The sequence below is a fragment of the Eptatretus burgeri genome, chromosome 7 (genome assembly GCF_056783735.1).
Source record: "Eptatretus burgeri isolate ZD-2024b chromosome 7, Ebu_testis_v1, whole genome shotgun sequence".
In the NCBI taxonomy this organism is placed as follows: Eukaryota; Metazoa; Chordata; class Myxini; order Myxiniformes; family Myxinidae; genus Eptatretus; species Eptatretus burgeri.
In genome coordinates this window covers 25920624-25936863 of record NC_140967.1, presented here as the reverse complement: position 1 = coordinate 25936863, position 16240 = coordinate 25920624, and the positions used below count along the sequence as shown (strand labels likewise).

Genomic DNA, 16240 nt, shown 5'->3' with positions numbered 1-16240 from the left:
GACCGGAAAACCACGTATTGCACTTACTGGTGATTCTGGTGTGTTAATCCGAGTACTGAATGAACAATACATATTTATTAATTATGTCATTAGTAGTGTTATCCTCGTGTATCTCTGTGAACTATTTCAATCTAAATGGTTAGTTTGGACTGTTTCGCGGTTACCTGAACTGAACATTGAGAACTTGTGGTATTATAGAGATGACCGTCACCCCCACATGGGGGTAATTTTTTTTTTGTTTTGTTCCACTGCAAACCAAAGAAATACATTTGTGGAGGACAATTTTTATTTTTTAATTTCAACAATTTTCTGGAAGAAATGCTGCATTTGAAAAACGTGCAAGGGCTTCAATATTTTTGTCCATAACAGCAGCACAATATCTCAAAGTTGTGGATTGTTGGTTGTCTGCCAATGACGAATGTGTTTGATTTTTGATGAAGATCCAGATCTGGATCCGAGAATAATTTTTTTTATTTTTTTTTTTTTGCTGATTCATCACCATTGAGAGATGGGGCCAAAAATACCATACAGCATGATATTTCAAAAATTGTTGAGTTATGACAAAACGAAGTGGATGAGTTGATTAAGTGACAAGAACAAACCGATTTGATTTGGGTGTGGATCCAGATCCGGCCTATCAGTGGAATACGAAACGTAAACTGTTCAGCCTGGCATAGGTGTGTGCTCTACCTAATGCTGTTCTGGTCTTTTGTGTGGAACCATCTGGCAGCTTGTATCCAGTCCGTATTCTTCTTCGTCAGTCTCTCTTTTTTTTCTGCTGATTCAGATTATCATATTTTGTAAAATCCTATTTTTACTTGTGGTCATTTATACTGATCTGGTTGTTCTTCTTAGGTCTTCTACAATTCTATTTCAGTCCTTCCAACTGCCTGCTCTTTCCTTCCAATATTGTTGTGTACTATAAATACTCTCTCCCTCGGGAGCATCCTGGAGGGAATGGTGGGCAAGGTGGGACAAATATGTTTTGTGCCGTGGCCGCTAATCCCGTCTCTCCAACAGAAGTTGGTAAACCACTTGCATTGTGCTGCGTGTACAGGTGAAAATTGTTAAGTCATCCTTTCAACCTCGCGGGGTGGGGGCACAAATTGAAGACACGAAGGTAGCACTTCCCCGGCACTGCATATGACCTGTGCTCCAAGTGGTCTTTTTACTGACGTCAGTCCTGCGTCGTCTTCTCATCCTGGACATCATAAATGGGGGGAATAAGCACATGAAGAAGCTCATGCTACTGCAAACATGACTTTCCATACCTTGGTCCAAATAAATCGTGTACTAGCTTTCCATCGGTGCCATTTTTAGCTCGCCTGTTCGAAGAACAGAGAGCTTTAGCGATACCCCCGGCGTGAGCGTGAAAATGGTAAAGTTTTTGGTGCAAGTTATTTTTTCCTTTCTCATCTTTTTATCCACCACACTATTTTTTTATACGCCATATATATATATATATATATATATATATATATATATATATATATATATATATGTATATGTATATATATATATATACACATCGGGGCGTATTATGTAATCCCAGTCGTCTCTGTCTGTCTGTCTGTGTCTGTCTGTCTGTCTGTCTGTCTGTCCGTCCGCACTCTAACTCCCAAAGTTTTCAACTTTCACGTTTCATATTTGGTACATAGGTAGAGACTGTGTAGAGGGTGTGTGGCGACATAAGTTTGTCATCTAAAGTGGTTGCCATGGCAACCAGGATGCTGTTTTCCATGTAGTTGCACAATTCTGTATATATCTTCTTGTCCGGGCGTATATTGTGCTCACTTGCGCTCTTGTTACTGATTACGATATACATATATATATATATATATATATATATATATATATATATATATATATATATATATATATATATATATATATATATATATATATATATATATATATTGCTTTAAAATTATTTGGATCAGACTTCACTGCAATGCTTTCTAAAAAATATTAATTATTAGACTAGTCTTTTAAAAACGATAAATGTATAAACAGGCGAGCATTGGGTGGCTTTGACACCAACTCTGGTTATTGTTTTATGACATCAGGAACCTTTTCAAAGAATGTATGACAGACAGATGCACTCTGCTCTTTTTATAATATCAACGTCCCCCTGCCCTCTGTATTTCAACTCTTTCAAGAGCCTCGACATGTGTATTAAAAACAACCCTTTAATTAGTTTGTGCTTATTTTATCAGTCATTTTGTCATCGATCACAGGTGGAGTTATGTTCAATCCACGGGGACTTTGTTGCAATTAATCAAAAGCAGTTTTTACATTTGTCATTGTTTCGACATTGGCCAAAATCACAATTTTACCTTTTTCCCTCCCTCTCCCTTTGTTGGTCCCCTCCCGGTTTCACCGGAGGGGACTATATACATTTGCTCTTCGTTTGTCCGTCCTTCCATCCCACCTGTGGTTTTTCAGTCTCCCCCCCCCACCCCCATGCCCTTTAACATATTCAACTAAAACTTGGTACATGGCTTTATTATGATAAGTTTCAGGACGTTTCATCAATTTTTCAGTTATGCCCTTTTTAGACTTAGAAAATATCACATTATATGTGGGTCAGTGTTCCGTTGCTCTCCTGACTCCACCCCACTGCTTTACACCCTATTCGCTGGACAGCTGGCCTGACTCCACCCCAATAAAATCATGCACTGCCATTGCATGAGCCAGCACAAATCGGCAGTCTCACAAACAACAGGCTTTTGGCCTTGTTGTTGGTCCATGGCCCAGTGCAATTGGAATGATCTCAGGTGTATAACCACAATGTACAGTATTTATTATATAGACACATAAGCCGTACGCAAGTTTTTGCTTAATGTGTATGTGCATCGGGTTATTTTATTATGAAATGGGCAAAGCCTTGAAACGAACGAAACACGGTGGGTTGGAAAGGTCCTTCTTCATGTTGGTTCCCGTCTTGGCTCGAGCGTGCATTAAAGCAAGTTAATTTTTTTAGATCCTCGTGGAGGATCTCTAAGTCTTACTCACGTTGTTGTTCTTCATCTTCTTCTTGTGGACTTTTTTGTTTCACAGCCTACAGTTTTCATCGAAACTTCCTGAAACTTGGCATATCTATGTAAAAATACCCTGCGCAGACAGTAACCATATCCGATTTTGAAAATTCCTCCGAGAAAAAAAAGTTATGACATTAAAATATCTCCGCTAATGGAAATCACCTAACAAATTATCTCCGGAACTAGGCAAGCTGTTTGAATTCTGTTTGCGGGAATCGAACAGGGCATTAGCAGAGATGAATTACCGTACATATTGTTGCGAATTCGCGCCCGCCGGCGTGCAGAGAGGCACGTGACTCGAATCGCGGTACGTCGCCCACCAGACGGACAATTCAGTCGTGACCCTCTCGGACCAACTCCAGGAGCTGGTCATGGGTGGGGGTTTAACCCCACCACGATCGTGCCAATTGCCCACCCGCGCAGGATAGGGTTGCTCGCCAAATTCGATCGACCTAAGTACCTGCGCAGATGGTCGACCGGGCGATCGTACCATGCTACAGGCCGACCCCGGACACGAACCGCTTCAGCGGTCCGTTCCGTGCTACTGTGATAACCGAGCAGTGTTATCGTCAGCCTTGCCGGTTCCGATTAATTACTGGGCGTATTAAGCCCACTACGAACCCTTCACGTGAAGCAGGATGGAGGGTCAATTAAAAGGAAGGAGACGAAGCGAAACGGGCACAGTTCAAGCACTTTATTTACATGACACACGGAAAGCACACATATACAGTCAATCAGTCAAAATGCACGTATAGCAATCAAAACAAAAGCAACGACAGCGCAGAGTTACTACCGACTACGCGCACACACGGCAACACTTATACAGTTCTACTTTACAGACGGCGCCAACACACATCCACACAAAAAAAATGACCGTTTTTACAGCCATTTTTCCGTGCTGTGCAGGGGTTTGGCTTTTTCTTGAGGCAATGTTTTATGGCCGGATGACACATCCATACAAAAACCCCGAAAAGAAAATGGTGACTTCCCTTTGGGGCCGTCGAGTCCCTCTCCCACATCCGTCGGCGTGGTCGCGCCTGGCCGTGACTCCGTGCCCTGGCGTGGTAGGCGAGTCCCCTCCGGCGTGCCTCGCGCCGGCACGTGTTGGCTGCTCGACGCCACGGACGGGGTTTCCGGCGCTATCCCAGCGCGGATAGAAAGGGGGGGGGGGAGGGAACGTAGTTGTTCGAGGTCGCGGTGTGTGGAATGGCAGACGCTCCGTCCCGCCAGCGGGGTCTCGGGACCGCCCCACAGAAGACCAGGCCAGCGGCCACCACGAAGAGAAGAGCGAGCCAGAAGAGGACGAAGAGAGCAAGAGCACCACAAAAGCGCTCCACCCGTGTCCGACTTTAATAGCCCGGGGCTCCGCCCTTCACTCCGCCCTGTTTTCGGCTCCGCCTCCCCTCGAGCTTCTTGGAGAAGCTTCTCGAAGGGGGCATGCCCTCACGCTTTCCCTCCACCCCGCTCCGTCCGGGGGCCGAGGGAGTCAGTTTTTGGCTTGGAGCCAGAGCATTATTCCCCCAAAAAGAGGCCCCCACTTTTTCTCACCTTTGACCTTTGACCTTTGACCTGCATCGCTCTTCCGCCACTCCAAAGCGCGGGGAAGTCAGACGGGAAAAACAGGCGGGAAAAATCCACGCGCCATCGTTGTGCCTTCTTCTTTCCCTCCTTGCGTTCTCGACGGTTTCCAACGCGGAAACCGTCATAGTGTGGACCGTGGAGGATGGCGTTCGTCAGCGGGGGTAGTGGCGAAGATGGTGGTGGTTGTTGTGAGGGTAATTGTAGCGCGGTTGGCGTTGTGGCGTAGTTGGTGGCGGTTGTTGTTTGCGTTCGTCAGCGGGGGTAGTGGCGAAGATGGTGGTGGTTGTTGTGAGGGTAATTGTAGTGTGGTTGGCATTGTGGCGTAGTTGGTGGCGGTTGTTGTTTGCGGGGAGGTTTGTCGTTTAAAATAACAATAGAAAAAGAAAAACGGATATCTCAAAGGATCGTAGCCCGAATGAATCGCATAAATTCCCTCGAGACGACTGGTTTGGGCTAACTCCACATGTATTTAAGAGATATCTTACCTACGGGACCTGAATGGTGGTTTGTGAATTTCCACAGCCATAACAATATGATACATCACTATGACGTCATATCAATTTTTATGACGTCATTCCTATTTTTTGACATTTTTTGTTTCACAACCCAGAGTTTTCATCGGATCTTCGTGAAACTTGCCATGTATATGCAGAAAGCCCACGTGCAGGCAGTAACCATTTCCGATTTTGGAAATTTTTCCTAGAAAAAAGTTGACGTCATATCGCCGCTAATGGAAATCGCCTATACCAGCGTTTCTCAACCTTTGTTGGCCCATGGGCCCCCCTACCGAGTCGCTTGACATTCGTGGTCCCCTGCCCTTCAATAAAAGATGCAGATTTCGTTTTATGAAATTTATTTACTCAGTCTTAAAAGATAAATCAAAGTAAGCATTTTTCTAAGCAATACAATCAATGAGACACTTGCTGTTGGGCTTGTCTGATGAGGCCTCTTATGTCTGGCTCTGTCTTGGACACAGCAAGGTGAATATCGTTCCCAACGTCAAGACGGTTTCTGGACTTCATTTTAATGGTCGCAAGGTCAGAAAATCCGAATTCGCAAAGATATGTTGTGGCGAATTGAATGAGCATTACGGATGCCTTCTTGCTGAGTGGTGGATACGCATCCTGAACAGACAACTAGAAGGTGGAGTGGTCTTCTTTGTTACTGAAGACCAGCTTCATTGCTTTTGAAACATTCAACTCTGCCAGCTCCTCTGCTTCGTCTTCAGTATGTTCAATTTTGGCGTTAAACGGGTCTTTGTGCCACGGAACATCCAACGGTGCATCGTCGAAATACGATTTGAACTCGGCGGAGAGATTGTCGAGATGTCTGGTGATGCAATCTTTGATGCCGACGGGAAGCTCAATCCTCTGCGTCTGCAGGTGCTCGTCCAAGAAAGGAAACGAGGCAGTGGACCCGGCCTTGATTCGTGCCTGCCAGACTTCCATTCCAGCAGACAGTCCGGCAAGCTTGTCTTGAACGTCACTGACTGTCACATCACGGCCTTGCAAGGACTGGTTCATTTCGTTGAGTCGGCCGAATATATCGGCCAGGTAGGTGAGCATCATGACGAACTCTTCATTGTCGAAGTGGACATGGAGGTTGTTTTCGTTGTCTCGCAGGAAGATTTCCACCTCAATCCGGAGTTCATACAGCCGAGAGAGGCATTTCCCCCTCGATAGCCAACGGACTTTGGTGTGGAACAGAAGTCCAACATGTTCCGCTCCCATTTCGTTGGCCAGGAGTTGGAAGAGCCGATGATTTTTGGCCTTAGCACGAATGAAGTTGATCACTTTGACCGCGACGTCCATGACTTCCAGCAAACGAGGCGGAAGAGTCTTTGACGCAAGAGCGTATCGGTGTAGCGAACAGTGGGAGGACGTCACATGGGGCCATTCGTTCTTCACAAGCGTGACGAACCCTCCTCTGACGCCGACCATCGCTGGAGCACCATCAGTACAAATGTGCTTGAAATTCTGCCAACCGAGTCCATTAGCTTCAAAAAAAAAAAGAGTCCACAATAGCTTTGATATATGCCGCTGTCGTTGTGGTTGGTAGGGTATTGCACAACAAGAACTCTTTCTTCATCTTTCCCTTTCTCTCGTAGCGAGCGAAGGCGATCAACTGGCTCTCCAGGGCGGTGTCGGTAGACTCGTCTAATTGAAGGCGAACCTGGAGCGTGCTTTGTTTGATTTCGGAGCAAACTTGACGGCACATATCAGCGGCCATGTCGTCAATCCGTCGTTGGATCGTGTCATTAGAGAGCGAAACTTGCTGCATCTTCTTTTTCGCCTCGGGTCCGATCATCAATTCCACCATTTTCTCTGTACATGGCCTGATAAGGTCCTCAGCAATAGTTTGCGGCTTCTTGCACTTCGCAATTCGGTATGCCACTTCGTCGCTGGATTGAAGAGCAGGTTTTTCTTCTGGCCGGAATCCAAATTTGGGAAGTGTCGCTTCACGGTCATATCGTGATCGTTTCACAGACAGAGCGTCGATATTATCTTCCTTCCTTCCGGGATGCATCTTGTCGCGATGGTTTGAAAGTTTGGAAGGATGTAGTGACGCATTTGACATCACGACCGAGCAGTGCAGACATTGCGCGCAGTCCACGCCATCTCGACTGACATTCGTGAATCCAAACTTGACATAGCTGTCATTCCATTTTCGAACCTTTCGACATCTGAGAAAAAATTGAAAGAAACAAAATTCTGACGTTTTTGTAAACATTGGTTTACTATGAATGTTCTGTGGGCTCCGCCTTCTCTTTTAAAATTGTGGTTAAACTCATCTACCCTTTTTACTTTGACACTATGACCGGAGACTCGTCACCTTAATTGTACATTACAAGCTTCTGCATTCTGAATCACAGTTTTTTGGCGTCCGCTCATGGCCCCCCGGTCGAAGGCCGATGGCCCCCTTGGGGGGCCACGGGCCCCCGGTTGAGAAACGCTGGCCTATACCATTATCTCCGAAACTAGGCAAGCTGTTTGAATTTTGTTTGTGGGAATCAAGCCTGGCATTAGCACAGATAATTTATTGCAAACCTGATGCATCACAATGACGTCATATTCGTTTTTTTGACGTCATCATTAAGAGGCCGAGGATCTTCGCTCATTTGAGCTTGTTTATCCAGTTTGTTATCCTATTTGTCTCTTGGTTTGTAGTCTACAAAATATTTCGGTGAATGAAGATTTTTTTTTTTTCCTTTTATTTTGCCAAATTGACCAAACACGTTGGGTTAATGGGGTTTCTTCTTCATCTTTTGAGTTCCTGTATCGGCTCGAGCGTGCATTAAACGCAAACAATTTTTATTGATTTATTTATTGGGACTGGTCGGGGACATGTATTGCAAAGCAATTCTCGCTCTTGTTTGTTTTATGTGGTTGTATAATATTGTTTTAGAGATGATTTTAAGGCCCTGTTCTTCATTGCCCCACCCACGAGCCACTGGCGGCCCCTGATGGCTGAAAGTGTGGCCCCTGACGTGAAAGCACCCCATCATCCGCCATAAATCCTATCAAATTGACCCAATGGTTTCAAATGAGTGTTCCTATGCGAAGTGTAAAAGTAACCACGACGTCAGTAGATGGCAGTATGCAAACAATTAGGCTTACAGCCCAGAAACCACAACAACAACAACAAAAAATTAAGGTAGTGGAGGTTGGGGCCTAATAGCAGCCATGTTGGGGTCCTGCAGGCAGTGTGGCGGCTCTCACACTGATGTCTTATCGGCAAAAGTGGCCCCCTTCGAAAACAATCATGACGATCACTGTTTTAAAGGCACCTTATAATGACTTTTATTTTTATTTTTTGCAGATGATGATGATGATGATGATGATGATGATGATGATGAAGAAGAGGAAGAAGAAGAGGGTGAGGAAAATGATGAGTTGGAAGAAAAAGAGGAAGAAAGTGATTTTGACAGCCAAGAAATTGCTGAGGAACCCAATGGTGAAAAGGAACCTGAGGGAATGGTGGGATTAGAAAGGGATGAAAGGAATGGCCAGGAGGTGCAAGATGACTTAGATTCTTCTGGGCAGAATACCACATCCAAAACAGAAAAAAGAAACCTGACTAGCAAAGAAGGTAATGACACTGAGGAGAAGCAGGAAGTAAAAGAAGGTGAAAATAAAGACTTTGAAGGGGAAGAAAAGCTCACAGTGGAAGAAACAGATGATAATTCGGGTACACGTATGAGACATCGAAAGCTTCCAACAAACGATGAGGATTTGCAATGAACTGTTCAGTTGTAGTTTTGTTGTTGTTGTTGTTGTTGTTGTTGTTGATCTATTAAAGGATTTCTTCCCCCTTCCCCCCACTCTGTGATCCATCTGCCATTTCTCATGGATAGCGAGCTCAGTGTTGCAGTGAAATGGCATTTTGAGCAATTCAGGTTTTCATCGTTCTCTTTGAACGAAGTCTCACTTTCACTGAACTCCTTCGAGTCGACAGTTTTAGGGGAATTTATTTTTATTTTTTTTCCAACTTGTGCATCTTCCGTGTTTATGGTGCGTTTTATTTTCATTTTTCATCTCTGTTTGCTTTGTTTTCAGTTGCAGGTGAGATTCGAACATTTGAAACTTGTGTATTTGATTTGTGTTCGTCTTGGAGTGTGTTGACGCTAAAGGAAGTGCAAGGTTGGAGTTTTTATTTTTATTTTTGGCCTTACACCCTCAATCCCTCAAGGTCGAGCCCATTATCATTTGGTTGTGCTCTTCAGCAATTTAGTTGGCTATTTGAACAAACATGAGATTATATTTGCTTTCACCTTCCTATGCAATACCGTGATGCAAACGTGTTCATCTTGTGTGATGTTTTGTTTCCCATGATATTTCATTTCTTTCCCATTTCACAGCCTGACCACCTCAGCCAGTAGCCATTCTACATCCATTTTGATCATTCTGCATCTATTTTTTTTGCATATGTGGTATATAAATAATGTACTCGTCTTTCACTGCTTATTCCGAGTGTATATGGTAAGGTACTTTAGTGGTGAATGATGGTGTTGATGATTATATAGTGACGAATATTGAAAGTTGTGCACATTTTCTGAAAGCCTGAATGCCTGGGGGAGTGGGTGGTGTCGGGGGTGATGTTGATGAATATCTAAGTATTTGAATGCGATTGCCTTTGTCATGATGGAATTTCATGCATATGTTTGGTGGCACCATGATGTGTATTGGCGACTCCATCATAACCGATTTAAACCGCTTGGCATGTGTACGTAGCTTCTTCTCCTCTTTTTTTTATTTTTATTTTTATTTTTTTGTTAAATCATAGGACATTATTGTTTGTGTTAAAGTACGACTGCTACCACATTGTAACGAAGGATCGTGACAGATGGATGTACAAATGCATATTGTCAGTATTAATTTAATGTTTTTTGATGTTATGGATTGTTACCAAATAATTGCAGATTTACACAGTTTTATATGTATTCTTCTGATCTACTGTTCGGGCGTGCATTCGATGGGTGTGCAGGTCGTGAATAGTGTCTTCACCGGAAGTGTTCTGTATTCGGGCAATTTTTCAATGTTTTTGTACAACTTTTTAAAATTAATCTCACAGAATTGTGGAATGCAATGATAAAGTGCAACATTTATTTTATTTTATTTTATTATTTTATTTTTTTTCTCGATATTCTGGGACGCTTGCACCTTGAGCGGCCATGTTGGTTTTTGTACTGTTGACGTAACCAGAGGCATTTCTGTCTGGATGGAATTTATCCAGAAAAATTTATGTTGAAAACAATTTCCTTTGAGTTTTGAAATTTATTTCACTGTTTTGTTTGCATCTAATGGCTTCTGCTCATGTGGCTTTTTTTTTTTCTCTCACTCGAATTTAAGAACTTTCTGGAAATGTGAAATAAATGTCAACTGGTTTATAATGATTTTATCGATATTTTCAACAAAATTAAAAAAAAATGACAGTTACAAACAGAACGAAGAGCAACACGAACAATACATTGTACCCATGAGAGAACGTCATCTGGCTATCTCGGAACACGATGTCTGGGTGCAAAAAACAGATCTGCTTCATCTCGAGGGCAGTAAGCTTATTTGCAATTATAAATAGTCATGGATTCCATTACAACTGACATCAGCTTTTGTATTCTCAAATTGTCTCGTCCCTTAGCAACCCCTTGAATTTGGTTCTGGCCAGTGGCCACTCTACTTTAGATGTGTTGCTGCTTCTGTCCCAAAAAATTCGAGCCCCCGAGTCATTAAAAAGGTTGAGGCTGTGTTACTGGAGATGCCTCAAGTATGCAATTGAGTAGCAGCAGGCTGTACTTGCCAGGTTTTCTGGCTGTGACATCCAAGGCTACGTTCCCTTCCTCGTGAGATGACTTCCTCCACTTGCAGTCAGTATGTAGTTTCGAACATGTTTCTTTCATCTCCTCTCGAGTGAGGCTCGAGTGCCGCAAAGCAGCATCTTTGGCTCAAACCCGTTCCTTGTACACAGAAATTATCTATCTGATGCTATGGAGAACCTCTTACTCTTTGATGCTTCCAGATGATGCTGTACAATTCCACGTTTCACCAACAGACGAGCAACAGCTGCTTTCCTGTGCTGAGTTGAAGAGGATCAGATGCTCGTATAACACTTCAAACATGCTGCCAAATCCAGGCAAACCTCTCATTCTCGTACACTCCAGAAGCATTATGGAACCATTGAGCTATCTTTTTCTGTGGTCAACACATGGTCTGCCCAATCGGTCATGACCTTTCTTGGGTAAACCACTTGTCAAAGCTGGCCTCCACAGTCAGCCATACATAGATTCTGCATTTTACATCATGTTATTCCCTGCCTTGGTAAATCTGAATTTCACATGGCATAAATCTTTCATCCATTCTTTGTATATAATACTAGCTGGAGTACCTGGTGTTGCCCGGGGAAAAAAAAGGAAGAAGAAAGGGGTAAACTGTGGTGCTAAATATATATATATATATATATATATATATATATATATATATATATATATATATATATATATATATATATATATATATATATATCACATTTAATTTGGACACATTTTACATTTCTTTGTCGTTGTCAGCGTTCCTCATCGGTGCTCCAGTGCCTCGGGGTAGACCACATTGCGTGTCTGACTGTTGGGTGCCAGAATGCTGAGCTTCACTGCGCTGCCGGTCCGAGAGGTAGCCACATACAGCTGGTCGTGGGAGAAGCACGGGACAGAGAGGTCGACACCGATTGTCTTGTACGTGTGACCTTGAGCCTTGTTGATCGTCATCGCAAAGCATGGCTTGCAGGGAAACTGGAGTCGGCGAAACTGGAAGGGCAGCTCGGAGTTTGGAATGAGCGGGATCCTCGGCAGAAAGACGACTTCTCCTTTGTGTGGTCCACAGGAGATGACATTGGCATGCAGATGGGTTATGATGCAGCGTGTGTCATTGGTGGTCTTGGGTGGCTCCATGTTTCGCAGGATCATAATGGGCACACCGAGTTTCAGCTTGAAGGGATGTGGTGTCATTCCTGACAGCTCGAGAGACTTGAGCAGCTCAACAGGGTAAGTGACTGCCTCCTCGTCGCAGATGGCACTGTCCACAGACTTGTAGATCCTCTCATCGCCGGGGAACTCTCCCATGAGCCAGTTGTTGAGCTGGTTGACATTGGTGTTCAGCGGATAGAGAATTGTACGCTCAGCCAGTCACTCAGACCTGACTCCATTTGTGGTCATGCAAGGGTAGACTTCAGCCTTGAGCTCCTTCAGTGTGGAAACGACCTTGCTCAGTCCAGGAGGAATTGCGATTGTGTCTGGTTCGGCCGCAAATGGGATCTGTCCATTACCAATTTCTCGGAGAAGTTGGTGGCCCCTTCATCGCCAGACAGGTGAGCTCGTATGTTGGTGGTCAGGTGCTTGACTGTCACATGGCGCCACAGGTGGGACGTCTTTAGGCTGACGTTGACAATGTTGGATCTGGTGCCTCACTTGACCACTGTAAGGATCTGCCGGAAGTCTCCACAGTTCAGTGTGGGGATGCCTCCCATGGGTTGCTGGATTCCTGTGATTTCTTGCAGTGTACGGTCTACAGCTTCGTGGGCTGACTTGTGAGTCATCGGGGCCTCATCCACAATGATGGCAGCAGCATTCTTCATGACCTTGGCCAATGCTGTTCCACGCTTGATGCTGCATGTTGGCTGCTCTTTGAGGTGCGTGTCGAGTGGGATCTTGAAGGTGCTGTGCAGCGTTCGTCCTCCCTGGAGCAGTGTTGCCGCAATTCCACTGGATGCAGTAGCAAGAGCAATCTTGCCTCCTGAGAGAAACTTTTTTTCAGTATCGTGTTGATGACTAAGCTCTTGCCTGTGCTTCGAGGAAGATGATGTTGCTGCTCCTGTTGCCATTGATGATGCTACCTTGCTGCACCAGTTCAAGGATTGCATTGTAGACCTGACGCTGGTCATCTGTCAGGTGCTGTTGGAGGTCAGCCTGGACAGCCAACTGCTCTTAGTTGTCGTCCACTTCCCTGAAGTATTCTCTCTCGAGCTTATCTTCTGTGCTCCTCTCCGGTTTTGGTAGGTCATACGAACTGAGATGACGGCCGCCCAGTATGATCACCTTGTCCTCCAGGGAGCAAAGTGCAAGGTTGTAGACCTCCACGTTGTCGTCAGCATGAGGATTGCCAACATTGTAACGCTGCTGGAACAGGTAGTCTTCAAAGAGGAGATCACGGAACTGATCCCAGAATGTGCACGGATTGCTCGGGAAACAGGTGGAGGATGACTGCCATGAGACTCCTGAGGTTTGGGGCAGACTGGCTGATTCCTGTCTCCTACATAGCAAGGTGGAGGTGCTGGTCATTTTCCAGGAGTCCCCTTGCGAGACAGGCTTCACGGAAAGACAATTCCTGGCCATCCACGGTTCTCAGAGCAGTGAAGGAAGAGGGGCCACAGACTTCAGTCAGGAGAAGTCGAATGTAGTAACAGTCACCCTGCCTCGGACTGATGCTGTAGATGTAGCCAATTGCCGGAGCCTTCCAGATTGCATGTGGACCTTAGACCACCTCTCCTCACTTGCGGCCGGCCCACTTCTTGCGTGACTTGTCCCACGTGTCGTACTCGGGCGCCTCGTGGTATTTGAGTGTCTTGGCTAAATCGTCATGACTGCAGAGGTCAAAGAAGACAGCGTAGTGGCAGGCGGTGGTCGCTGTGCCCTCTCGATGGCATTGTCCACATTTAAGTAGACTCGCTGGCCATTCTCGAGGTGGACGGCTTGGCCAATGACTGGAGGGAGATGCTCGGAAATTGGGTGCTGCAGGATCCTCCAGACTGCCTCGCTGCTGACGATGTAGCGTGCATTCTGGAACTGAGATACCTCATCCACTTGACGGTTTCTGGCCTCCTCATTGGCTCGCTGCAGTTCAAACACTGCCTGATCGGTCCCCTTGGTGACATACTTTGTGATATACTTGATGCTGGAGCAATTGAATTGGTGGAGGAGGAACGGGTTGAAGGGTACCACCCACTGGTTGGTGACTACCTGTACCACCCATTTTCCCTGCTGGCGCATCTTTATCTCACCGGTGTGACCACCATCTTCTGGCTTGAGATGGCGATACTTGGGGTAGCTGTCATTTCCTTGCTCAGTGTTCTGCAGGAATGGCTTTGGGAAACCCTTTGAGCACTTGCGGTCCTTCATGCAAGGGCTGTTCTGGTTGAGGTTTCCGCATGGACCATGGATCATGTGTGCCATGACCATCTTGTGCAGCAATGGATCTTGCTCCTTGTCGGGAATCTCAGCACTGATGACCAGGTCAATGTCTTCGGGCTTCACCTTGTCCTCTGAAGCGACCAACAGGAGGATGTGGGCATGAGGAAGACCATGCTTCTGGTACTCTGGTGTACAGGAAGGCTCTCATCTTCCCAAAAGCTCCCTTCTTTTGTAGCTCCATGAGCTTCTTGTTCTTTTGGTGAAAGACACGGGCAATGATGTCTGGGCGATCATGAGGCTCTTGTCCTGGCAGGAGGTTTTCCTGGACCTCCGTCCATTTGGGATTCATGGTCATAGTCTGTGGGCTTATCCAAAAAAAGCAAAATTTTGGGTAGATTCTTGGCACCCATGTTTAAACGCATCTATAAATGTCACCGATTCAGAAAATTCTATTAGCTTTTAGGCCCCCCATTTTGAATTTCAAAATGGCTGCCGTTTTTACCCTATATGTATGATTTTTTGGTATTTAATGTTATTTTGAACATATAATTCAAAGTGTGTGCAAATAGAGTTTGGGTACCAAATGCATTGTAGTTGAGACAACTGTTCATCTGAACTCTGTTTGCATGGACATCAACAGGTTTGATGTTAATGTCAAGAAATCTTGGTATGAATGTGACACTTATTACTGGTATCTGACGAATATTTTCTGCTTGCAATATGATGCATATCCACTGTGAACCAAATAACTTACTGCTTTATTTCAGAATACCAAAAATGCACAGTGGACATCCCATCCTATAAAATACTTAAGGCATTGAAATTTATGGCAACTCGTTAATTTCACTTATGGTTATGATTCCAGATTAACCATGGCGTCCTGTGGAGAACCAACTTGTAAGAAGCGTGCAACTGAACCTTCCATTGACTTTTGAATCTGCTTGTTGTGTCAAGGAGACAAGTTCACCGAAATTAAAGGCGTTCATCAGCTGGAGCATCTGCGACTACCAGAACTGGAATCATACCAATCATTGTTGGACTGTATAAGCAAGAGGGCTCAATATCAAAACCCTGAGTATGTTTGTTTACATCAACAACTGAGTGGCATATCTGTAAAAGAACTGAACAACCACCATGCAGTGTGGCACAAATCATGTCATGGTAAAGCAACACACAAGCAACACATTGAGAGAGACAAAGCTCGATATGACAAAGCAGTTTTATCTCAAGAATCAAGTGTATTGTCATACAGCAAAGTCTGTGGTCGCCATCCCGCATCACAAACATCTAACACCCCAAAGCAAGCAACTCCTGCATCTACCAGCACACTAACAAGATCTCGTTACCCTCCATTCCAAAAGGAACACTGTTTCTTCTGTCAGAACGAGAAGATTTGTGGTGGTAAGACAGAACGCCTTATTACCTGTCGAAGTGTCGATATTGGAGTGTCAATCCAAAACATAGTTGATGTTTGCGGGAATGAACAATGGAAAGTAAACCTGGCAAACATAACTGATGGTGACTTTCTTTCAAGGGACATTAAATATCACAAAAATTGCCATACCATTAACTGGCGCAAGTACATACAAGCCAAAGAAAGAGTCAGCAACAGAGAACATCAGGCAGAAAATTCAGTGGAATTTATTTATGCAGAGATCGAGTTCAGTGCTGAATTGCAGGAATCTATAGATCAAGGAAGCATCCTTACTTTGAGTGAAGTAGCAACAGGATACAACCAAATTATGCACAATCATGGCATTCCAAACCCACAGATTACACGTGCAGTGCTACTCACCAAAATAGAACAACAAATATCAAACTTCACAATTACTGAAGAAAACCTGCAGTCATTCATTCTAAGGAAACCGTTCGGTCAGCAATAGATACCGTTGTGGAGGAACGTGATGTTTTAGCTATCAGACGAGACATGAAGACCATCTTT

General features: G+C 44.6%; 1 protein-coding gene across 3 annotated transcripts in view; it reads left to right on the top strand.

The window, feature by feature from the left end:
* LOC147022852 (thioredoxin-related transmembrane protein 1-like) overlaps positions 1 to 10515 on the top strand; it is a 42155-nt gene extending 31640 nt beyond the window's left edge. The window contains exon 8 of one of the 3 annotated variants that reach the window (XM_085887739.1): positions 8460 to 10515. In XM_085887739.1, the coding sequence (XP_085743865.1) occupies positions 8460 to 8863 (404 nt within the window). In that variant the 3' untranslated portion in view covers positions 8864 to 10515. Of the gene's footprint in view, positions 1 to 8441 lie in introns of all 3 variants that reach the window. The other 2 variants (XM_085887738.1, XM_085887737.1) reach the window with 2 other exon arrangements.
* Positions 10516 to 16240: the final 5725 nt, after the last annotated feature.